The following is a 25,502-nucleotide window of genomic DNA, read 5'->3' as shown; positions in this document are numbered from 1 at the left end:
CCAGTGACGTCCCCTTCGACCAGCTTCACCGCCTGAGCGACAAGTTCAGCTCTCCGGTGATCGGCTGCTGTGCCTTCTACAAGGACAAGCTCGAGGTACTGTGTGCCAGAGGTAAACTACCGGGCAGTGGACTCTTTATTAGCGGAAATTTATTTCTGAGGGTGCGGGAAGTTAGGCGAAAAGTGTTGCCGCATATAAAAGAAATGCCAGGGGCGCAAACAATAGGCATCAGTGTTTTTTGATCACCTTGTTATAGATTGCAAGACGTTCACTGTGGACAGCGATGATAATTCAGTTGCACTAAATAGGACAGTGGCCGCTCCTCCCATAATAAACTTTTCGGAAATTATGTAAATAATTTTTTTTTTTAAAGTCCTATCAGATGGAACAACCCATAAAACAACACCGGTGGTGAAACCAGTGAATGACAACTCGGTCGCACGTGGAGATGAATTGTAAGTTTGTGGCTGAGACAGTGACAGTGACAGTGACCGCGAAGTGTGTGCAACTGATTGGAACACGAGTCATGCTGCACGTGATGTAGCACGGGGCCGGGGTTGATATGGTGGGAAGACGTTATCGTTCTGTGTATTTGAAAATAACTTTTTTTAAAATGTTGCTTTGGAACATCAATGGATTGTTTTCTGAATTAAGAGACAAAGGTTGTTTTTTTCTCCCATATTTGCTGTTTTGATTTAATTTGATTGAAAAAAAATCTGAATAAATTCCGGTCTGATTTATTTGCTGATATATGTTTTCACAAATCTGCTGTTAAGTTCTCTAAACACGGTCGGCCTTCATATGGCGTTGTTTGTCTCATTCGGAAAGTGTATGCCCCTTATATTTGTTCTATTAATGATGAGTATTCTAGTGTTCGTGTTTTTATTATTGACAAAGCTATGTTAGGCACTTTGAAAGATATTTTGTATGTTTGCGTGTATGTTCCACATGAGGGATCGCCTTTTTATTCACATTTTGATGTCGTTAAGTTATTGGATGAATGTTTATCAGACTGAGTACTTGCTTTTATTGACGTTTATTTTATTGTCTCTGGTGATTTAATAGTAGAACTTCCAAATTACTATTGGTAATATTGACGATGGTAGTCATTTTAGTTCATTATACAGAAGTCACCCAATTAAATACTCAAGACAAATGTTTGAATACTTACGAAAAATTTTAACAGAACATTTGTACCTGTTGGCATCCATCTGTCTCGGGAGACGATGGAACTGTGCGCCTTGTTCATTCAAGTTGTTGAGTTACATCGCCTGCTGTGGCTGCTGTACAGTCCGATTCTGGATCGGCAGGATCTGTTAAGTTGTCGCAGGTGAAAGTCGCGCATGGCTCATAGGGTACAGATTCTGCCCTCTGCCGTCTGCGCTCTCTTCCCTCTTCCCAATGTTGTTCTCTCTTCTCCCCGTTCCTCTGGACACATGCCTTCACGGTCCTTCTCCAGCTGTTGCGATCTTCTGCCACAGCCTCCCAACCTGCTGGGTCGATGTCGCCTGCCCTCATGTTTCGTTTGCAGACGTCCCCGTAGCGTAGGACAGGCCTTCTTGCAGGTCTGGAACCAGTGGCGAGTTCGCCATAAAGGATGTCCTTGGGGATTCGCCCGTCATCCATTCGTCTGACGTGGCTGAGCCAACGCAGATGGCGCCGGGTCAGGAGTGCAGACATGCTGGAGATGCCTGCCTGGTCGAGAACTTTCTTGTTTGGTACACGGTCTTGTCACGTGATGCTCAGAATTCTCCTGAAGTTGCGCAGGTGAAATGTGTTGAACATGCGTTCTTGGTGGGAGTAGAGGATCCATGTCTCGCTGCCGTAGAGCAGAGTGCTGAGCACACAGGCTTGGTACACCTGCACCTTGGTGTTGGTCAGCATGGGATTGTCCCAGACCCTCTTTGCTTTGCCAGGCGGGCCATGGCTGTTGCTGCTTTGCCAATCCGCTTATTGAGTACGGCGTCCAAGGAGAGGTTACTGGAGATGGTGGAGCTGAGGTATGTGAAGTCCTCGACGACCTCGAGTGTGAAGTCACCAGTGGGGATGCTTGGGGTGCTGGTCACGTCCTGGCCCATGATGTTAGTCTTCTTTAGGCTAATAGTCAATGCAAACTCTCTGCATGCATGGGCGAAGTGGTGGATGAGTCACTTAAATAACCCAATTAATGTCAATAGAAATACTCAATATAAATGTTTGAATAATTACGGAAAACCTTAACTGAACATATGTACTACATTTGGCTTATCGATCTTGCACAGTGTGTGTAATGACGACCGTCAAGGTTGCTACACATTCATCACTGATTCTGGTAGTTGTGTGAACGATTATTTTTTGTGTGTGAAGGCTGCTTGCCTGGGTAGAGCCGACTGACAGCCATTTGTTTCCTGTGGCATTCAGCCAGGTTCCAGTCACTCGCATATACACACTCATACAGACATGTAACAGTTTTACAGCAGGTCTGCACATCATTTGACCTGCGAGATCGAAAAGGCGCCGTTACCGAGATTCAAACCCGGGACCCTCAGATTGAAAGTCCAATGCTTTAACCACTTGGCTATTGTGCCCGTAGAACTGTGGATGACTTATTTATTTATTTATTTATTTATTTATAGCCAGGAGGGCAGGATGTCAAAAATTTGTAATGCATATTTCACAACCCTCTTGAAGTAAAATTCGTTTCGTTTCGTTTCGTTTCGTTCCCCTCCTCCTCTTCTCCCTCTCGCTCTCTCTCTCTCTCTTCGTACGTGTGTGTGTGTGTGTGTGTGTGTGTGCGTGTGTAAGTGTGTGTGTGCGTGCGTATATGTGTGTTGGTGTGTGTGTGTTGGTGTGTGTGTGTGTGTGTGTGTGAAACTTTCTTCCTCGGCAACCAGAAACCAAACATCGTGGGATGCTAGAATTCGACGTTTTGAGTCATTCCATTTGTGAAGGCGTGCTAGGCAGGGGGGTTGGGGGAAGTCAAAGGTCAAGGTCACTTGGCAAAACATCTTGATAAAGCTCATGCCTTTCATCCAGTTTTGATCTTTAAATTTAACTTCAGAGGTTGTGAAAGTCACAACATTGCATACGCTATTGCAGGAAAAGCTTGTTGATCATCTTGCGAATAACCTTTATCAGTCCTTTTACAATGAATGGAAACGGTGAGCTGAACACAAAACCCATATAGTTGAGGCCAGGGTCATGAAACAAAACCAGTAGTAGTGTTACAGAGCATGAAATACTGAATGATTATAACATAGCATAAACATAAGCATAAGTAAAGGTTAGATGTCAAAGATCAAGAAAAATAGCAGTGTGCAATTAAAAATGTGCTGGAGAAAGACGATCTTCTTTGCAGGGTCTCGGGGTGCCTTGCCTCTGTTATTGTTTTACATCAAATCAACACTCCATTGTTTGTATCAGGCAGTCAGCTGGCTTTATTGTAAACAGTATGTTGAAAGATTTAGCTGTCAATCCGACGAAGGCTATGTAACAGCTGAAAAGAAATGTGAAGAGTCTGCAAAACATAGATTGGAACAAATGCTTCAGATGTTCGCTGACAGCTACCCCGGTGCTATGAACACGTGATGATTTAAGATAAATTATTTCCCACGATTTTTCATTCAAAGAAAATTCGTTGACTTATGCTCACTTTTTACTCGAAAAGGATCTCTACTCTAAAAGGCCGCAGTTATTACGAATGGATGATATAATGATCACAACACAGTTGGCAGCACCGGCAAGAAAGGAGAATTTTGCAAACAGTGGGCACTGTGGCTTCAACAACTATGTATGACTTATGGCATACTGTGTTTGTGGTTTGTCAACATATGCTGTCATGGCATTAAAAAAATAAAAATAAAATAAAAAGTTTCAAGATAATATGTTCTTACAGGTGGTTGATACATGTATCTGTTTGGAAAATACATATCAAGAGAGAGGCCAGAAGAGGAGAAGAAATTCCAATTGATAAAACTGCAACTTAATTGCTGCAGGAAAGGAGATTAAAATGATAAAGAATGAGAAAATGGTGATAATATATTTATGATACATTCCAATTGTTAGTACGCCAGTTCTTCTAGCAGTTCTTGTGTTCAGGCTCCAGCCTTCCCAGCCTCTCCACCAGGTGGGGGTCAGTACATCCCTACTGCCGTGCGCCTGGACATGGAACGGCAACAGGAGATGAGGCGTCAGCAGCACTTGAGGGATAACCCTCCCTACGTGCCCACGGCAGTTCTCATTGACCAGCAAATGGGTCAGACCAATTATCCCTGTCTCTCCGTGTCCCCTCCTCTCTCTCTCTCTCTCCAGGCTGTAACTTCACACGTTAAACTCTCACCATAATCTTGTTGTACTGTGCAAGTGGTGCAACTACACTACCCCCACCCTGTCCCCCATCCCTCCCCTGTCCTTTCACCCTCCAACCCTTCTTACCTCCCTTCCCACTCAGTCCGAAGTTCACCCATTGAGCGTATGCCTAACACAACTGCCCATCACCCTCAGCAACTCCACCACCTCCCTTCTTCTTTCCTCCGTCCCTACTCTTCTCCCGCGGTTGGCGCTGTGATGTCAGCCGATACTCACTCTCCCTCCCCCGCCCTCCCCTCCCCCCGTCTGTCTTGGTCAGTCGCTTTGTCGCTAGCCGCTGTTCAGTTAACATATGTTATGGTTGTCGGTATGTGGTGGTGAATGGTCTAACATGATAATGCAGACTGGTCGGAATGTTTCCCATGTGGCTGTCTGTTTTTAAGTCACCTCCACCTTATCTTTTTGTGATGCCAGTTAAACATGCCGTCACAGTGCTGGGCTAAAAAGGAAGTTGTCCTGATGTGATCAGCATGCCCCGAGCTGTAGCTTCTCCCCCTCTCTTTGTGACGTAATTGTTGGACATGTCACAAAGTGTATACACAAGTGGGTTGAAATCAGCGAATCAGATCAAACTGTTGAATTAGGCGAATCAGGGTGAAGCAGTGGATGTGTCAATCATTCACACATCACTGGGACAAGCCAGGACTGGTTGTTTTTGTTTAACCAATTGGAGAAGTTATAGTTTGTAATTACTATGCACAGTATGTTGTGGGAAGGGATAGAACTAGTGAACATGGATAATCCTTAGCTGTCATCTGAATGAAATGGGACCTGGCACAGACTGACTGAAGGTGTAAGGAAATCCTTGGGCTGTGTGCTGCTTTATGTAGGTGCTGCGAAGTAGGGTGAACTGCTAAGTGTGTGCTGCTTAGTCTTGGTCATACGAAGCAGGAAATGTGTGCTGTTAATGCTTAGTGTGTGCTGCTTGGTGCTTAGAAGGTGAGTTAGTGCTGTTATGTGCTGCTTACCCATGTTTATTCTCAGGTTATAATAAACACTCTATAAAAACAACTCCATGTGGCCCTGCTATCAGTATGAGGAGAGAGTGTGAGTGCATGCAACATCAGTCATTCCCACCTGAGTTCCTCTCTCTCGGACCTCCCCCCCCCCTCCCCCCAACCACCCCCTCCTTTTTTTTCGTTTTCTTTTTACAGTCTAAACAGGAAAAACTCTCTCAAAATTCGTGTTTGTTAGTTTTGCACAGACATGCCAAGTTAAACATTCTGCAGTTTCAAAAAGAAAACATACTCAATACAAAATACAATACAGTGTCAACACTTTGGTGTTCAAGAGATCGTCTCTGCTGGTCCAGGATTCATGCCAATTTAACAGATAGCAAAACATACTTACATACATATTAAATGAGTTGAGACCCTGGGCAAAATGAACAGCATACGGTGAAAAGGTAACACATAATACTTGTAACTTAGAGGAACAGTATTTTGTTAGAGAAGCATGAAAAATTGATAGATTGAAATGGAAGTGTGTGAAATATATGATGTAGTAAAGGAATGTCTATTGTTTTTACAAGAAGAGGGGAAATTAACTTTAGAGGCATTGCACACAAAAAAAGTAAAATGGAAAGTCCTGGAGAACTTTCAACCACCCTAAAATAGGCATTAATTACTTGTTTTCTGAAACCTGATAAATCAAAAGAGCACGTAACTGGAGACCTATCTCATTCTTGAATATTTTATGTAAGTCTGGATCAGTATACATACCTACCAGGATTAAACAGATTCCTCCACAATTAATTAGTGAAGAACAGACGGGATTCATTTGAAACTGGTATACTGGGGATGATATAAAATTGATGTGTGATAATATCTGCTATCTAGGTCTCGTACTCTGATTGGTTTTTGAAAAAGCTTTTGACTCTTGGGAATGGTGCAGTTTCTGTTTAAAATCTTATAGGCATATGGTTTGGGGCAAAAAAATGCAAAAGTAGATAGAAACGTTTTATAAAATATATAAAATCAGCAGCAGTAATCAACGGACAAACAACCAACTGATTTTCTTTTTTTTAACTAAAAAAACCAAAAACAACAAAAAAACAAAAACAAAAAGACATTGTGTCAGCAAGAAGATCCGCGTTTTCCTGACTTATTTATGTTTTTGGTCAGAAAAATTAGCAATATCGAGAATAGGGAAGCAATGATATGCAAGGAATTGCAATATCTTATCAAATTCTCAGATAAATGGAAAGACGTTAAATTGAAACCGTTATAATAAATGATAACAAGCCTGGAATCTTTCTCTCTTTAAAAACTTTTCTTTAAAACAATTCATGCACAGCTGAATAACAGTGGAGACTGAATGTCTTCTAGAATATCCATAATTGTAATGTAATAATTTGGACAAGATTCGGGGCTATTTATAAATGCTGGTAAAACTTGAGCAATATGGTTAGGTTGGGAAAATATTTGTAAAACAAGGTATATGAAGCATTTTATTACAAAATGGAATTCAGAAGCTTTTAAGATATTAGGAGTATTGACATTAAAAACTGCGTGAGATTCAATTATGCTGAAGAAAATATATTAAAATAAAGCTGTATTCAGTGTTCGGATGAAAAGAAATATAACTCTTCTTGGAGTTGCCATATTAAAATCATGAATCCTATTTAAAATGATACATCTCTGGGTTCTGCTACTAAACATCTCAGATGTTTGTATTTTGTTGTTGTTTTTATGAACAATCTTCAGAAAATGCGTTTTCGAATTTATTAGAATGGCATACCAGACCAAGTTCTGTTGAAAGACAGCGATGTAAAACATTAGAAATGTGGGTTTGAATGTACCACATATTAAAAGATATATGAGAGCACTACAACTTGCATTGATAATAAAGTTTGCAACAGTTAAACACATACGGAAGAATATCACTATGGGATTGTTTCCATTTTTACTGAAATAGGAAAATACAGCCCAGGGTAGGTTTACATTAAATTAATCGTAATATCATCTTGGAAGTATGTACTTATGGCATATTATCAGTACTATAAAATGTAAAACCAACATTACATACTTGGTTGTTTTCAAAACCAATATTTCATAACGAAAATATCAAAATTAGAAGTGACAGAATTAAGTTCAAAACATAGATCAACAAGGAAATCTTCTGCATTGTGCACTGATGTATATTCTCGTATGTAAAGTAAATTAAACACAAAATATGGAATCAATGCTTATTTCCTAAATTGAAACGGGTAGCTAATAGCCATTGATAAGTATATGCAAGAAACAGAAGAAAAAAACAAAAAACATATCGAATAAAGCGACACGTGACACACCCACAGCTTTTAAAATATTATCTGTATCCAAAACGCTTTTCCGTATTACAATATTTTTTATATAAGATTGTTTTATAATCTTCCCAACGGCTATCTAAAATGGTCAGAACAATTGAGAGTATATATTTCACGGAAGAAAGCGTTTTACAAAGTACAGAAAATATATGATATAAAACTTGTATAATCACAATTTTGCATAGTACACATGTGCTTGTCAGTTAATAGAATTTGTTGATTCATACGATTTAAATACCTTTCTGTAAGAGAGATTTCAAAATAATGTAATTTTGATACGATTGGTTAGCTGCACGTTTACTGTCCCTTTTTTCCTCTCTCACAGCGGCTGCAGGAAAGAGCCTGTCCCCAAGGTCTCCAGGTCTGGCGCCATGGGGCAAGCAGCAGGACACTGATACTCAAGATGGCCCTGCCTGGAAGTCCACTTTGAAGCCCACTTCCATCAAGCCGTGGGATGCTGATTTGGATTACGTGCCCAGCCAGCAGCAAGCACCCCGCTCTACAGGCTTTCAGCCTGGCACGACAGCCCCACCTGCTGCACCGTACAATCCTGCTCCTGCAGCCTGTCAGGGTGGAGACGATCAGGACGGGCCTAAAGTGGTGCACCTGCAGTACAACTCACCTATGGGGCTTTACTCCAACCAAAACATACAGGAAACGTTTGCCGGTCAAACGAAAGCCATGACTGCAACAGGAGTTCTTTCGCCGTAAGTAACTGGTTGTGGACAGATGCTCTCCACATGACCGGTAACATTGCTTCCAGGTTGCGTTGACAGAAGTATGTTAACAAATGTCAGAACACAAAGAGAAAGAAAACGCAGTTGCACTTAGAGGTTTCAGTGAGGTCGTTAACTGCTGAATTTTCGCTTCTGTTGCATTGTCGCCGGTGACAATTTGGTGAAGCTCAGTTAACTGCTGATTTGTCGCTGGTGAATAATGAGTAGACCGGCGACAAATCAATGTCTAACAGACCTCCGCGACAATTCAGCGGATCAGCGACAAATAGGCGTGTCAGAGAACCAATGTCGGAGATGGCAGTCGACATCAATTCAGTGGATTGGCAACATTTCAGTGTTAACTTTGTAGCTGGTGATTTGTCGTTGTTATTTCAATCACTGGCAGTTTATGACTTTAACTGTGGGCGGGTTTTCTGTGTATTTGTATGCTAACTAAGCTCACTATGGAGCATGTCTATGTCCCCCCAGTTCTATCTATATTCCCCCAGGTCAGCCATGGTCAGTGGTCAGCTGTGGTCAGTGGCAGTCATCAGTGGTAGTCAGTGGTCAGCTGTGGTCAGTGGTCAGCGGAAGTCAGTGGCCAAAATGTTCAGCAGTGACCAGCGGTCAGTAGTGGACAGTGGTCAGCATTGGTAAGCAGTTAGTAGTAGTGAGCGGTCAGTAGTGGTCAGTGGTCAGCAGTGGTCAGAGGTCAGTAGTGGTCAATGGTGATCAGTAGTGGTCAGTGGTCAGCAGTGGTCAGAGGTCAGTAGTGGTTAATAGTAGGCAATGGTGATCAGCGCGCACGCACACACACATACACAAACTCTCTCTCTCTCTCTCTCTCTCTCTCTCTCTCTCTCTCTCACACACACACATACACACACACACACGCGCGCGCGCGCGCGTTTGAACAGAAACTGCATATTACATGTGGATGGGGCTGATGACTAGATCTTCAGGTAGATGGTTGTTGACTGCACAATTTTATTTATCACACTGGATTTGTTCGAGAGACAGGGCACTGACTGCTTTAGGGAAAAGGCTATTGGCGAAGCGATTGGTTTTCGTCCTTACACTTCTGTACCGTCGACCAGAGGGGAGCATCTCGAAAATCTCAAAAGCTGGATGTGGTTCGTCCTGGCTGATTGATTTTGCTTTTTTGAGTAGCCGCTTATAATATATGTCTTTTTTTTCTTCTCTTTATTTGTCCTTTTAAAAAAAAATCCCAAAATATGTGATGCAAGTTTCTATGTTGAGAAATATAACCTGTGCAAGGGGGAAAAAAAGTCTTCTGGAGACGGTAGATCACCCCATGTAATCTTGGTGGCAGTTTTTACGATCCTGTTAAGGGCTGCAACTTCTGCCTTGGAAATGTTTCCGTACCAAACAGTAATAGCGAAGGTTAACACACTTTCAATGACTGCTCGGAAGAAATCACCCATGCTTTATTTTTTAATTCCGAACTTTTTGAGGCGCCGAAGAAAGTACAGGCGCTGTTGTGCTTTCTTAACAATTTTTTTCCGTATTTTTCTCCCATTTCAAATCGTTGGAAATGATCAGTGCAAGAAATTTAATGTTGCTGATGATCCCTACTTGCTTGTCTTCAATGACAAGTGGTAAGGGTCAGGTCTGGTCTTCCTGAAATCTAAAATTAGTTCTTTGGTTTTGGATACATTGAGTTCTAAGTTGTTTTCATCACACCAGCTGACAAGTTCCGGTACTTCTTCCCTATATTTTGACTCATTACTGTTCGTAATCAGCCCTTCTAGAGTAGTATCGTCGACAAACGTGACCATGGTGTTACATCCATTTTGAGTTGCACAGTCATGTGTGAATAGTGAGTACAACAGTGGGGATAGAACACATCCCTGTGGGGTGCCTGTGCTGAGAATGCATGTAGTGGTTGATAGTTGTCAGTGGTGGTCAGTGGGCAGTTGTAGTCAGTGGTCAGTGGTGGTCAGCGGTGACCATTGTCATTAGCGGTCAGCAGTGATCAGTGTCAATAGTGGTCTGTGGTCAGTAGTAGTCAGCAGTGGGAAGTGGTCAGCAGTGGTTAGTGGGGGCCAGCGGAAGTCAGTGGTCAGCAGTGGTCATTGTCAGCGGTAGTCAGCGGATGTTGGCGGTCAGCAGTTAGTAGTGGCCAGAAGTAATAAGTGGTCAGTGGTGGTCAATAATGGCCAGTGGTCAAAACGAAAATGAAAAAGTACTAATATTGCATAAGATAAAGCAGCCCGCAGTAGTTTCAGACATGGGATACCATGGACATGGAGGAACAAAGAGCCAGAAAACGTAAATTTGGGGGGAACCAAGACCAAGGAGAACACAGACTAGGGGGAATATACACCTTGTTGAACTTAGACATGGCTGAGAGAAAATTTGGGGAAACTTAGACCTAGGAGTATGTAGGGCTGACCTCACTAAGCTCTTGTACACAAACACACAAACATACATTATCTTTCTTACTTCTTCTCATTTTATCTCTTTAAAAAAATTCTTTCTTTCTTTCATTGATTCATTTTTTCTCCACCCCCCCCCCCCCCCCCCCGCCCCCCCATTTCGTTTTTAACGCTTCTTTCTTGTCTTTTTTTTTTTCTTGTGTGCTTAAATTTTCCCTATTTCTCATTTCTTTCACTCCTTACTTCCTTCCTCAGTTTCTTATTTCATTGCTTTCTTTTATTTTCTTTATTTAATTCTATGCTTCTTCATTCCTTTCTTTCCTATTCTTCTGTGACTTCCTTTCATCTTCAAGATCATCATCACAGAAAACAAACAGCCAATGTGCTGAATTGTCGCTGATCAGGAACCAATCAGTATTTAACTATGCTGCGCCCAATTGTCACCAGCGACAGTTCAGCAGTCAACTGAGCTCTGCCTAAGTGTCGTCAGTGACTATTCAGCGAAGGTGACAGTTTAGCGATTAACAGAGGTGCTTTATCCCGTCTATGAGTCGTCCCAACGGGAGGGGGCATTCACGGGGACTAGCAACTCCACTGTGGGTAGTGTGGACACAGGGCTGGACACTTCCTCACAAGGGGATTTCATGTCCGCCCTCAATCTCAGTGTACTGAGAAGGCTCTCACTGGGGGCGTTGCCACCTCCCTTCCTTCCTCTCATGCCGAGCCCCCTCTCCCACCTCCCTCAGTGGGGGCGTGGGGGAAGCCTTGGGCTCACAGGGGCAGCTCTCCTTTGCCCACCGCGGGCCAAGTCACCGAATTATCTCCACGGGAGGATATACTCGGCAAGTGGCCCTAACCTGTACGTCAGGCGATCCCGCTGTCCAGCCAGTCTCCCCAGCTGGGGAAGTCATGTGCATGTCAGAATTCTCCAGGCTATCAATAGTCGGTCTACAGGCGGGACATACAACCAAGCTGGACAGGACCTGGCAAGGTTTCTCCCTTCCTGGAGGTTCGGGTGACCCTTGGAGTCACAGGCTGGCTGGTGCCCACAGGTGGATTCCTCCATTCTACCCGTTTGGGGCACACTTTTGGTGCATGCTGGGCTGCCGGTAGAACCGGGGCGGAACCACTCGTCCTGTCCCCGCGGGAACCAGCCCAGCACCTTCTGCAGGGCAGTGCATGCTGCCCAGACAGGCGGGATCTGTCGGTCAGACTGACCTCCTCGGTCTGTAGTGCCTCTCTGTCGGGACCTTGCGTCTCTGGCTCCCCTATGCGACCTCCACTGTCATTACTGCCTCGCTTTCAGGGCCAACCACCTCTGGATCTTCCCACATGGGTCGGGGAAGCCTGCAGTCGCCCATCCACGACACGCACACACCCGCGCCCCCAGCCGTTGATTTTGCTGAGAGATGAATGAGTGTTTGTGCTCTTCCAGCTCACATGGATCCTTATATCCTTACAGTAGAGCTTCAGAGAAGGATCCCAGCAGTGGAAATGAAATGCCCCAGAAGACACACTGGCATCTCCTACAAGAACCACATAACAAATGAAGTCAGGAAAACCATGACATCACATTGATCAGTATGGAGACCTGACCACAGTCAAAAATAAATAAATAAATAAATAAAACGATATAGTAAGGCCGCGTGACAAGATCTGACGGGCTCTCCAGTACCATCCTTCAGGAACAGTCCAAGCGAAAAGGAAACGAGGCAGACTGCGACAGAAGTGGGCAGACAACATCACTTTGTGCAGAGAAGGGAGCTTTACTGGAATTCAAACCCTAACCCGTGACCGAAATGGAGACTGTTGGTGATGTGTCCAGCAATGCAGCGCCCATGGTAGCCCACGGTTTTTCGCAATCCCACATTTTCTCTCACTTTACAGTGCGTGAGAAAACGTGGGAAGTCCGCCTTATTATCATCAAAAACATTTCCTTTGTCATCGGAGTTGGGTTCCTGTCTTTTCCCAATACACATCTTTTTTTTAGAAACGAGAGAGAGAAAATAAAAAGAGAAATAGGGGAACGACAACAACGACGATCATGACAATGGTGTTAGCGAAGACACTGAAATTATATTTCACATGAGGTGGTTCATTGCAATGCATCGACCTCAAATAACATCGGAATCAATAGGAACCAACATAATTAAGGCGATGTCTCTGACTTAAACAGAAATGTCTACGAAGACTTGACCCGAATCTTTCCCAAGGGAAGTTGGGAATAATAACATGGAAATGATTCAACTTTCTGAATAAACGTAACAGATAAAGGTTTCTCACAATGCTTTACCCTCGGGTTGGGAGCGTGAAAATGGGACCAAATAGTTTTGGTGTTTGTTGTGATGTGACCTTTTCTGTCACATTTGTCACACTTTTCTTTTAACCGATACTGTGCATCACCGTCAACGTCTTCACTAATGTCACCATCATTATCACGATCGTTGTTGTCGTCGTCACCCTCTTTCTCTTTTCTTTTTCCATCATTTTTCTCCACGATTTGTGCTGGGGAAAGACAAGAAACTAACCCCGCTGACAGGAAATGTTTTCCCACGCTTTCTCACACGTTGAAAGAATACGCGGGAGGGGTCACGCTTTTTCGTAAGATGGGAGAAAGCTTGGGGGCGCCCCCCGCGATATCCCTCAACGTGAGAGAAATCATGGAATTGCGAGAAAGCGTGGGCTACCAAAACGAGCAAACCCGATTACGGGATCTGTGACAGTAACAGCGAAAGTCATTTTTATTTGGGTTATGAGATTGTTGACCATGTAAATGGTCATTTTCATCCCCTACAAATACATGAAAGCGCTAAATACGGTAATGAGTCTGTCGCGTGCAACTTTTCAAACTAAAGTTATGGCCAGCTCTCTCACGCTCTCTCACCTTTATCCAAACAAAAGCCTGGAATAAACAGATACAAAACATTTACTCCAAATACTTTAACAAAAAATCACAGACATGATACAATACTTAATTAGACACCACAAAGAAAAGAAGTCTGTTCGTTTTCCTCTTCCACATGAGGAACACCCACAATTTTCCCTTCGTCACCCTCTTCTGTGACAGTTTGTCTTTTTTCCAGTAATAGCTTAGGTGGGGGGGGGGGGGGGGGGGGGGGGGGGGTTAGAAACTGGCACCACACAGTTTGCAGTTCGTTGTCCTGGAAGGTGGACTCTGGTGTTGGCTTGGGGAAACACGTCCATCAGCGACGCTCGAGCTCCCCAGGCGGAAGACGGCCACTCAAACAGCGGTGATGAAGTGGGGTCTCCACACAGGAAGAATGGAGTTCCCTCAACGATTTCTGAGATCCGGCCAAAATACCGGCTGAGCGTCTCTCTCCATAGGACCCTACACTTGACCTGGCCGAGTGTCCTGCTCCACTGACTAATGGTGCTGGTTTTCCAAAAGGAGAAAACTTTCTATAACTCACAAATTAGAAATATGCACGTCATGTTTTCTAGTGCAACACGTGCATTCCATACACTTCCTTGGCTACATGGAGCACGCGGAAGAGCTACAAGGAGAGGGGTCAACCAAAAGTGGCAGCGTTCACACACACGCACGCACAACCCTCCTTGTCCGTGACAACACCCCCCTGATTGAGCACAGACATCTGTCTGCACGGCTACAAAGGGGAAACAATTATTCCACAGATGCCCGACTCAAATAGTCGGCACCAACATTCAGTCTGCCAGGGATCACTCGAACTGTGAAGGAGTAAGACTGTAAGAGCAAACTCCACCTCAGCAGCCTTTGGTTCACAACTTTTGCTGTCTGCAAGTACCACAGAGGTTGATGATCAGTCTCGAGCACAAACTGCTGACCATACAAAAACTGCTGGAATTTGTCTGTAGCCCACACTACTGCTAAGCACTCCTTCTCAATCGTAGAGTAGTGACTTTCAGTTCCAGACAATTTCCTGCTGGCAAACGCGACAGGGTGTAGTACACCTTCCTTCTCCTGTAGGAGCACCGCCCCCAGACCACGGTCTGAGGCGTCAGTTCGTAAGACGAACTGGCAGGACAGATCTGGCAGTTGCAACACTGGCCTAGAAACCAGACGACCCTTCAAAGTTTTGAAGGCCCGATCGCACTCTGGAGTCCAAACGACGTTGTTGGGAGCACCTTTCCTGGTGAGGTCCGTCAGGGGAAATGCTATGGCAGAGAAATTAGGGATAAACTTACGGTAGTAGCCTACCAGGCCCAAGAAGGCTCGCACTTGCGTCTTAGTCTCAGGAACTGGTGCTTTCATAACTTTCTCCACCTTGTCCATTTCCGGCAGGATTTGACCGTGCCGTACAACATGTCCCAGAAAACTCAGTTCCTCGAACCCAATGAAGCACTTCCTTGGACGGACTGACAAATTTGCTTCCTCCAATCGCTGGAAAACTGCCTCTATAGCAGAGAGATGTTCTTCCCATGTTTCGGACGCAATCATGATGTCGTCCATGAAGTTATGTACATCTTTCATGCCTATGGGATCCAGCAAAGCTCTCATCATCCTTGAGAAAACTGCTGCTGCATTCTTCAAGCCGAAGGGCATCACAGTGAACTGGAACTGTCCACTGGGGGTAGTGAAAGCGGTCATAGGCCGGATGTCTTCTCTGACCGGAATTTGCCAGTAACCTTTGCTGAGGTCCCACCTGCTGAAGTACCGGGCTTTACCTAGAGAAGAGAAAAGATGCTCTACGTCAGGTAGAGGTTCCGCATCAAAGACGGTGACGTTATTCAAATGTCGATAGTCAACGCAGAACCGGATCTTTCCGTCTTTCTTGCGTACGAGAACTACCGGCGCATTATAGGGAGATGCAGCAGGCTCTATCACCCCAAGCGTCTTCATGGTCTCTACCTCTTGCTTGACGATCTCCACTTTGGCATGGGGCAAAGGGTACTGTTTTACTCGCACCGGCTTTGCTGTCTCTACGGTCATTTCAAACTCTGCCAAGTTCGTCTTCAACGGTACATCCGTGATGACCTTCTCATGCCGACGAGCAATTGTCAAAACGTCCTCTTTCTGTTTGTCATTCAGACCTGGTCCAAAGTTCAAGTCAGCTATTGTTTCCTCAGCCACCAGACTGGGCACAGGCAACTCCCTGTCAGCGACAGAAGTTGGTTCAGTCTCCTCTATGACAGCAACAGCCACCATTGGAACTTCACAAGAAACAGAGTCCGCCTGTCTTTCCACATACCTCTTCAGCAGATTCGCATGGTACAATTTGTCCTGTCCTCCCATGCGAATCTTATAGTCAGCTTCTCCCTTCCTCTCCAATACCTCAAAGGGACCCTGCCAGCACAGCTGTAATTTGTTATGTCTCTGGGGCAAAAGCAGCAGTACCTTGTCACCAGGGGAGAACGCACGATTCTGAGACTTCCTGTTAAAAACCTCAGCATGTCTCTGACAAGCTGCAGCCAAATTCCTGCGTGCCAACTCACAGGTTTCCTCGATACGGTTCCTCAAGTCTACTACGTACTCTGCAGTAGTGCGAACTTCTTCAGAAGTGTGTTCATCTGTCCACAGCTGGCGCAAGACAGACAAAGGCCCTCGTACTGTTCTTCCGTACAGGAGCTCAAATGGTGAGAACCCCAAACTCTCCTGAGTCGCTTCTCTGTAAGCAAAGAGCAGTGCAGGGATATACCGATCCCATTGCTTTGGTTTCTCCCGAGTAAGCTTCCGCAACGCAGTCTTCAGAACGCCGTTGTACCGCTCTACTAGCCCATTTCCTTGAGCATGGTAAGGAGTTGTTGCCAACCCACGGATGGACAACAATCTCTCCATCTGCTTCATTACATCGCTCATGAACTGGGTTCCGCGATCAGTTAGAATCTCAGATGGCACACCAACTCGAGTCCAGACCTCCCACAGTGCTTCAGCAACCGTGGTAGATTCAACGGTCTTAAGAGGAACAGCCTCAGGGTACCGGGTGGCGTAATCCACAACCACCAAGATATAGCGGTTCCCTGACCCTGACGCAGGAGTAATCGGCCCTACAAGGTCAACTGCTACCCGCTCAAAAGGAGTGTTGATCAGAGGCATCTTCCCTAGAGGTACTCTCTGAGGTTTTGGTGAGACCTTTTGGCATTGGTTACAGGACGAAACAAATCGGCGAACGTCCGCACACATGCCAGGCCAGAAAAACTGTTTCCAAATCCTGTCCAGAGTCTTCTTTCCTCCTTGATGACCCCCCATAGGCGGTTCATGAGCCAGTTTCATTACTCCCTGTCTAAGCTGTGCGGGGACCACAACTTGACTGTACTCAGTCTTCGCCTGACGGTACTCACGGTACAGAATACCCTTCCTCCACCTGAAGGACACCTCGCCTGTACGACCAGAAACCCTAACGTCTCTACGATCGGCTCCCTCCCGCAAAGACTTCAATCCGGGATCACCTTTCTGTAGTTCCTTCAGCTGCTCTGGCGTCACTGTCTCGAGACCTGGAGATGCCACCTGCAAAGTAGAAGGTCGCCTCTTCTCTGCTGCCTGAGCACGAGTGACTACAGAGATTTCCTTGGGTGTACCATACACTGGCAGAACTTTTTGATCTTCCAACCGAGCATGATTCCCAACTATGAAATCAACCACTGGAGTCTCCATAACTACAGCTTCAACCTGACCTGTGAAAAACGGACTCTCTATCCTAACCACAGCAATAGGATAGTGCCGCTTGATGTCTTTCTCGGCCATTGAAACCTCAAGTTGCCTGCCGGTAAGATGACAATCAGATATGAGAGACTTCTTCACGACACAGACATGAGACCCTGTATCACGCAGTCCTGGTACTGCCTTGCCTTCGACCACGACCAGACAGTGTGGATCGTATTCCTGCTCTCTACATGGCGTGCAGAGAGTAGGCACCTGAACTGTTTGCCTGACCTCTGTCCCTTGATGCTGTACTGCGCCCGCCGATTTCCCTTTCCTGGGACAGTCTCTAGCCAAGTGCTTAGGTGACTGGCAGATGAAACAAGTCTTAACAGAGGAATTCCCAGACTCGCTCTTAGTTCCACCCACCTTGGACTTATCCTGCCCCACTGAAGCATTACCACTAAGACCTACCGGCTGAAGAAACTTCCTCCCACCCCTATGAGCCATGAAGTAAACTTCAGCTGATGCGACAGCTTCTTCCAGAGACTGTGGCTGCTTCTCCATCACGTAGGCGGCCATGTCAGCTTGCAAAGATTGTAAGAACTGCTCAAGGAGAATCAATTGTTTCAGATCAGGAATCTTAGATTGCTCATGCCACTGCTTTAAGTTGTCCTGCAACCTGGCACTAAACTGCACAGAAGTTTCATTGTCTTTTCTTTTACAGTTCCTGAAACGACGACGATACGTCTCTGCATTCAGTTGGTAACGAGCTAAAAGTTGCTCCTTCAGCTTATCGTAGTCACCCGCGTCAGCGTCGCTCAGGTTGTTGTAGACATCCTCGGCCTTACCAGTGAGACGAGTAGAAACTCGAGTCGCCCAGGTGCTCTTCTTCCATCCGTACAGAGTAGCGACACGCTCAAACCTCTTCAACCAAGACGAAATGTCACCCTTACTGTCATCGAACTTTGGAAGGCTGGGGCGAAACCCACGGTCGTCGTCAGTGTCAGACTCTCCCTCTACCTGATCCATAACCATACTGTTGCCAAAATTCTTCCCTTTCTTCTCCCTCTGCAGAACCTCAAGCCGGAGGGAATGCTCTTCACGCTGTTGTTGGTGTTGTTCCTCCTCCCATTCCAGCTGCCTCTGATGAGCTCTTTCCTCTAACTCCCTTTTCTCTGCAGCCTCATCCTCCTTAAGCATTTGACTAGCAACAAACTCAGCAACTTGCTCCCTGGAAACCTCTAACTCAGCAGCGAAACTACGCCACCGTGAAATGCGATCCTGCCTACTTTCTGCCATGACGCTAAGCTTACGGCCAGAACGAAGTTCCATGCAATCAATGAATGACCAATATCATACACTAAAGAATGAAGTAATGTACAAATGTAAACTGGTAACTTACTGATCCAAGTCCACTCCAAACACCTACAGCTACCTGTCAATTCATTACGATAATGTAATTAAGATTGGAAGATGGGAGTGAGTAGTGAACGAGGAGAGTGGCCAGTGACAAAAATGAATTCAGATACTACTATCCAAGAAAGGATCCTGGCAGGCTCGCCAATTGTCGCGTGCAACTTTTCAAACTAAAGTTATGGCTAGCTCTCTCACGCTCTCTCACCTTTATCCAAACAAAAGCCTGGAATAAACAGATACAAAACATTTACTCCAAATACTTTAACAAAAAATCACAGACACGATACAATACTTAATTAGACACCACAAAGAAAAGAAGTCTGTTCGTTTTCCTCTTCCACATGAGGAACACCCACAATTTTCCCTTCGTCACCCTCTTCTGTGACAGTTTGTCTTTTTTCCAGTAATAGCTTAGGTGGGGGGGGGGGGGGGGGGGGGTTAGAAACTGGCACCACACAGTTTGCAGTTCGTTGTCCTGGAAGGTGGACTCTGGTGTTGGCTTGGGGAAACACGTCCACCAGCGACGCTCGAGCTCCCCAGGCGGAAGACGGCCACTCAAACAGCGGTGATGAAGTGGGGTCTCCACACAGGAAGAATGGAGTTCCCTCAACGATTTCTGAGATCCGGCCAAAATACCGGCTGAGCGTCTCTCTCCATAGGACCCTACACTTGACCTGGCCGAGTGTCCTGCTCCACTGACTAATGGTGCTGGTTTTCCAAAAGGAGAAAACTTTCTATAACTCACAAATTAGAAATATGCACGTCATGTTTTCTAGTGCAACACGTGCATTCCATACACTTCCTTGGCTACATGGAGCACGCGGAAGAGCTACAAGGAGAGGGGTCAACCAAAAGTGGCAGCGTTCACACACACGCACGCACAACCCTCCTTGTCCGTGACAGAGTCCAACGATTTCCCCCTATAATCCTCCCAACTCATGCCCTCAGCCACTCACAAACATCTGTTCACCTAGCTGTTATCAAAATACAACAGAAAAAAATATATAGTCATCTACGTCAGACTAATATGACACTCATTCGTATCAAGACTGTGTGGCCTTATGTGTTCTGCAAATTTTAGAGTCTAGTCAGAAAAGACATGGCATCCCATGTTTTTAGAAAAATGGGCAGCCATTAGTCCATCTTGAATTAATCAGACGGCATGAATCCGTCCTATCGCATTGTCCCCACTTTTTATTCAATAGTTGACTCTTTGTCATTCCCACCCTCTACACCTCAACCATCCTCCTCTTCCTACTCCCACTGCTGTATACCTATGTAGTGTTGTTTCGTGTGGTAGGTGATAAAGATTACCATATTCCTAAGCTACCTGTACATGCCACCCCATCCTCTTCTTAGTGATCGTAATATTTGTTGTTCTGTGTTTGGCGTGCACTCTTACAGCCAACATTGTCGGATGAATTATGTTAGAGACATATTTTGAACATTTTCCCCTTGATCATTGTTCGCAATCCTCCTTTCTATCCAGTCTCTTCTTGCTATCTTTAATTCACATATTTTCATCTTAATCTTTATGAGGCTATTGTTCAATGCTTTCTTTTTGTTCTTTGATAACGGCATGCTAGTCAGTACGGTAATTATATTTGTGTTCCTTTTCATACTTGTTTTGTACACGTTTCACAATACCAACTGCTGGAACTGTGTCCTCCAGAGGTGACTCGCAGGGTGCTGGTGCAGGAGCAAAGCAAGGGGACCGTGACTGGACTCAGTCTGCTCTGTACCGCATGATCCACGAAGACGACCGTCGAGGAGGGCAGCGAGCCGCTACCATCCAGCAGCGGTTCCAACCGCCTCCTCCTCAGCCAGCCCCCAAGCCACAGGTCCAAACTTTCCAACAGTCTTTTTCGCCATCAGTTGAAGAATTTGGCACCTCTGAATTTTAAATACAGCAGAATGTAATGCTTGTGCTGTGCATCAGGTGTTAGTGAAGTTGGACTGTTTTCAGTGATCAGTATGTCTGCAAAAACTGGCTAATGGCTCATTTTTAACATTATTAAAAGACAACATTTTGTACATAATTTTTTGCTTTGCCAATAAATGGTAATTGTTCTGAAGCTTGTCATAAAATCAGATTTTTTCGGAAGTAATGTACTTTTGATGTCTTGTCATATTTAAAGTAGAAATCGTTCAAAACGAATCATGATGAAATTAATCTTTAAAATGGATGAATAGCAGCGAAAGGAAAACGCAACGAATAGCTCTAAAACAGTTATATTATTATTTGTTTAGATATCAAGCGTGACTTCTACATTTGTGCGCAGTTGCTGAATTACACCTGTTTGTCAGGCTTACAGTTTGCAGTTGTTATTTTCCTGTTGTCATGGTTTACTAATCTCCTTATCTTTCGCCAAATAGTAATGACAACCTTTTTCGGCATGGTTTTATTGACCCATAAGTGGCTTTTTCAGACCAAAAAAAAGCAGAAACCAACAATTCTGTATATACATGTGTTTGAATTTATTTATTGACAATCCTGAGTTTGTTTGTGTGTTTCTTGATATGCTGATTTTGAGTGCAGTAATGTAACTCAAGTGACCACCCTGTGTAAGGGTACTGACATAGAAAAGTAGAGTAGTCCTACAGTTTCACATCTGTTTGCCTGTGTGGATTTTGAATACACCATCTTGCTACTGGCTAATTGTTGTTGAGTGCATTTACTTGTGTGCCCGTTTGGAAAGAAAGGTATGGAATTTGCCGTTACTTAAAATTTGTTAGCATCTATCAATTCTTTTCTTTCCTATGAAAAAAGATTCAAGCAACAGAATGTATATTTAGTACTCCTTAGCATTGTACATGTTGCATAACAGCACACAACACCAAGCAGCTATTGTTGTGTCTTAATTTTTTTTTTTTTTTTTTTTTTTTTCCATGTTTTTATGTTTACTGCCAATTTAGCAATGATTTTAGCTGTTGAGATTGGTAGGACTCTGACAGGTTGTTTGTTGGTGACAAAGTCTCCACGTGGATAGCTTAAAGCTACTTTTGTTATACTTGGTGGTTGAGGACAGTTTACATCTGAGCAAGAGACTTGTTTGTAAATGAATGTTGTGAGCTCTCTTACATTTCAATGACAGCCTAATTCTGTTGTAAATTATATATTGACGAACGCCTGTCCATCGTCTTCGTCTCAACCATATACATATCTGAAATGATTATGAACTGAAAGGGTTTTTTGGTGGACAATAAAAATTGTTTTATATTTGGTGATTTTCATATAATCATGCTAAAGATTTGCTTCCCAACGATGAGACAAGTTAAAATATATTTTACAGTAGAAATGTATCAATTGTTCTCTCTGTCACACACACACACACACACACACACACACACACACACACACACACACACACACACACACACACACACACACAAACACACACACACACACACACGATGTAAACACATTGATACTTGGTTTTTGTGTTTTCATTTTTGTACTTTTGTTTCATGCAGACATGCACGACTAAAATTGCATCAGGTTAAAAAAATGTGTACACTTCTGAGTTCATTGTAGTTGATTCTTCCGATGTATTGGATATTTGCCAAACACCTGTGATAGTTGATAGTTGAAGCCTACTTGTGATGGTGTGAATTACTTAAGCTGGTAATTCCAGCTCACTTTACGAATCTAAATGTACCTGACATGATCTTCCGTCCAGAAAAGTAATAAACTTTACCATAATCACGAAAGAAATTGTTTGGTCTTTTCCCCCTTGCTGCATGCTGTGTGTGTGTGTGTGTGTGTGTGTGTGTGTGTGTGTGTGTGTGTGTGTGTGTGTGTGTGTGTGTGTGTGTGTGTGTGTGCGCGTGCGTGTGTGTGTGTGTGTGTGTGTGTGTGTGTGTGTGTAAAGATCCTCGGAAACTGTTGGGTTGCAGGTTTACACAGTTTAGCAAGTATTTAAATAGCATGTGCACAGAGTGCAAATGATCTCAATTAGATCTTGAACATATGAGGCATATTTAAAAGTAAAATTCTGTCTTAGAGCAAACACTTGACTTACGGGGTACCGGCAGAAGACACGCGCCTGGGATATATGGGTGAACGCAGAGTGATTAGTGGACATTAGTTATTCTCAAATAATAATCAATGAAAAAGAAGTCTTCGCGAACTGTTGAGGGAGTGAACTATGATGCTAGTAACATTGTCATTTTAAAGGTATCAAAAGACCTGCTGAGTGTTGATAAAAGATGTTTTCATGATTGCTTCGTACATACCCCCTCATGATTCACCTTTTGGGAATTTTGAACAAGACACCATTGGAACTGAGGTTTTAAAAAAGTGCATACTCGATCTACATGAATCTTATGATGATTTTTGACTCACTTGTGTAAACAAAGTGAGTCTATGTTTTAACCCGGTGTTCGGTTGTCTGTGTGTGTGTGTGTGTGTGTGTGTGTGTGTGTGTGTCTGTGTGTCTGTGTGTCCGTGGTAAACTTTAACATTGACATTTTCTCTGCAACTACTTTGTCAGTTGACACCAAATTTGGCATAAAAATAGGAAAAATCCAGTTCTTTCCAGTCATCTTGTTTAAAACAATATTTCGCTTCTGGGATTGGCACAAAAAAATAAAGAATGAAGCCTAATTATATGCAAACTGCATTTACTGTTATATTTATATTTTTTGTATTCTCTAAACTTGGCACTTTGATCTGATATTCTGACCCAACAGCTAGAGCAATCATTATTATCATTTTTTGTTCAAACAGGAACTCCTTTTGCTAAGCATGGAATTTTTATTTATTTTGCAAACGTTTTGCTGCAGATAGTAAAAAGGGGAAATTACTCTGTAATGCTAGTGGAGTTAATTTGCTTTAAACTGATCTTTCTCATCTTAAACATTATATTTTGAAACAAGAGAGGCAAGGCCTTCAAGACTCACTTGTGATGCACTTTTTAAAAAAAATCCAAACTTTTTATGTATTGAGTATAATTTCAAAATGTAATGTTTAAGATGAGAAAGATCAGTTTAAAGCAAAGTAAGTTCCCCAGCAGAGTAATTTCCCTTGTTCTGCTATCTAAACCAAAACGTTTGCAATAAATAAAACTTCCATGCTTAGCAAAAGAAGTTCCTGTTTGAACAAAAAATGATAATAATGACAGATCCTTTGTTGGGTCGAATATCAGATCAAAGTGCCAAGTTTAGAGAATACAAAAGATATAAATATAACAGTAAATGCATTATACTCAATACCTAAAAACTTGGATTTTTTAAAAAGTGTATCACAAGTGAATCTTGAAGGCCTTGCCTTTCTTGTGTTTTGATACTTGGAGATCTGAATTCTCGTAGAGATATAAAAAAAAATTATGACTTCGGTTTTTGCAAACATGAAGACAATACAGAACAGATGCAGTCGTTCGAAGGAATATCACAGGATATAGAAATCAATCATTTTTTTTTTGAAAACCTTGGTTTTTGTAACACATTTGATTGCTGTATTTCAAATGGGCTTAGAAAATTTGGCTTTGATAATAGCTGCAAATTTCATTTCGGATTCTGGGTCTGGTGTGGTTGATTACTTTGTAGTTTCATTGAAATTTTGACAGTAGCTGATATGGTAAATTCAGATAATTTACAGCTTATGTTGTCAGTTGTTTTAAGCTATGGTAAAGATGAAACTATCCCCAAAACGACTCACAATAATAAGAGAACTGTTGTAAACAGAGTTTTATGGGTCAAGGCAATTTTTGACTCACTTGTGTAAACAAAGTGAGTCTATGTTTTAACCCGGTGTTCGGTTGTCTGTGTGTCCGTGGTAAACTTTAACATTAATATTTTCTCTGCAACTACTTTGTCAGTTGACACCAAATTTGGCATAAAAATAGGAAAAATCCAGTTCTTTCCAGTCATCTTGTTTAAAACAATATTGCGCTTTTGGGATTGGCACAAAAAAATAAAGAATGAAGCCTAATTATATGCAAACTGCATTTACTGTTATATTTATATTTTTTGTATTCTCTAAACTTGGCACTTTGATCTGATATTCTGACCCAACAGCTAGAGCAGTCATTATTATCATTTTTTGTTCAAACAGGAACTTCTTTTGCTAAGCATGGAATTTTTATTTATTTTGCAAACGTTTTGCTGCAGATAGTAAAAAGGGGAAATTACTCTGTAATGCTAGTGGAGTTAATTTGCTTTAAACTGATCTTTCTCATCTTAACCTTCGCCGCACTGAGCTTCTGACTCGAAGATTCGTCCCAAGGTGGGCCTCTCAGACCCACATACCGCCAAAGAAGCAATGGGCGGTTTACCCCTTAATAATCCCAGCGTGGGCCTGTCAGACCCACAGGGTTGCAAAGCAGGCAAGCGAGCGATAGGGCCTAGGGCTGAATTTCAGCCGTCACCGGTGCATCTTGAAACAAGCATGGCATCACAAGCATCCATGGTGGAAGAAGCAGAGCGAGAACTTCGCGCTGCTTTGGGTGTATTGGGGTAAGTAATTTGATCGCCCATGTTGCATCCTTGTTATTATTTATTTGTGTACACTTTTGAAACATTTAAGAAATCCTGCCCGTTTTTTAAATACTTTTCGTGTTGTGAAGTTAGTTGCATGAACTGCTGCCGAGTTTCAGGAGGCAGCATAGCAACACACATAGATCTAGCGCTCTATTACGCTCTGTGTGTTATAAGGGACTAGTTTATGAATATCCATTGTGTCTATGGCTAGCAATGGCTGCAGCAACTTATCGAAATTGAATCTAAACTATTTGCGC

The 25,502-nt window shown here is 43.4% G+C and overlaps 2 protein-coding genes across 3 annotated transcripts in view; one reads left to right on the top strand and one right to left on the bottom strand.

Moving 5' to 3' along the window:
* LOC143292974 (uncharacterized) overlaps nucleotides 1–22,178 on the top strand; it is a 136,724-nt gene extending 114,546 nt beyond the window's left edge. For both annotated transcript variants that reach the window (XM_076603701.1, XM_076603702.1), the window contains exons 7-9: nucleotides 4,078–4,234; nucleotides 7,980–8,361; nucleotides 20,438–22,178. In XM_076603701.1, the coding sequence (XP_076459816.1) occupies nucleotides 4,078–4,234; nucleotides 7,980–8,361; nucleotides 20,438–20,669 (771 nt within the window). In that variant the 3' untranslated portion in view covers nucleotides 20,670–22,178. The remainder of the gene's footprint in view (nucleotides 1–4,077; nucleotides 4,235–7,979; nucleotides 8,362–20,437) is intronic.
* On the bottom strand, nucleotides 11,718–18,680 carry LOC143293104 (uncharacterized). Its single transcript, XM_076604013.1, has 3 exons — nucleotides 17,776–18,680; nucleotides 14,452–17,247; nucleotides 11,718–12,068 (listed from the first exon to the last, which is right to left on the bottom strand). Exons 1-3 carry the CDS (start codon nucleotides 18,646–18,648, stop codon nucleotides 11,718–11,720), a joined length of 4,020 nt encoding a protein of 1,339 aa, XP_076460128.1. The 5' UTR covers nucleotides 18,649–18,680.
* Nucleotides 22,179–25,502: the final 3,324 nt, after the last annotated feature.

This window comes from Babylonia areolata, chromosome 18, assembly GCF_041734735.1.
Source record: "Babylonia areolata isolate BAREFJ2019XMU chromosome 18, ASM4173473v1, whole genome shotgun sequence".
In the NCBI taxonomy this organism is placed as follows: domain Eukaryota; kingdom Metazoa; phylum Mollusca; class Gastropoda; order Neogastropoda; family Buccinidae; genus Babylonia; species Babylonia areolata.
Note: the sequence above shows the minus strand (reverse complement) of the source record. Positions and strands in the feature narration are given on the sequence as shown.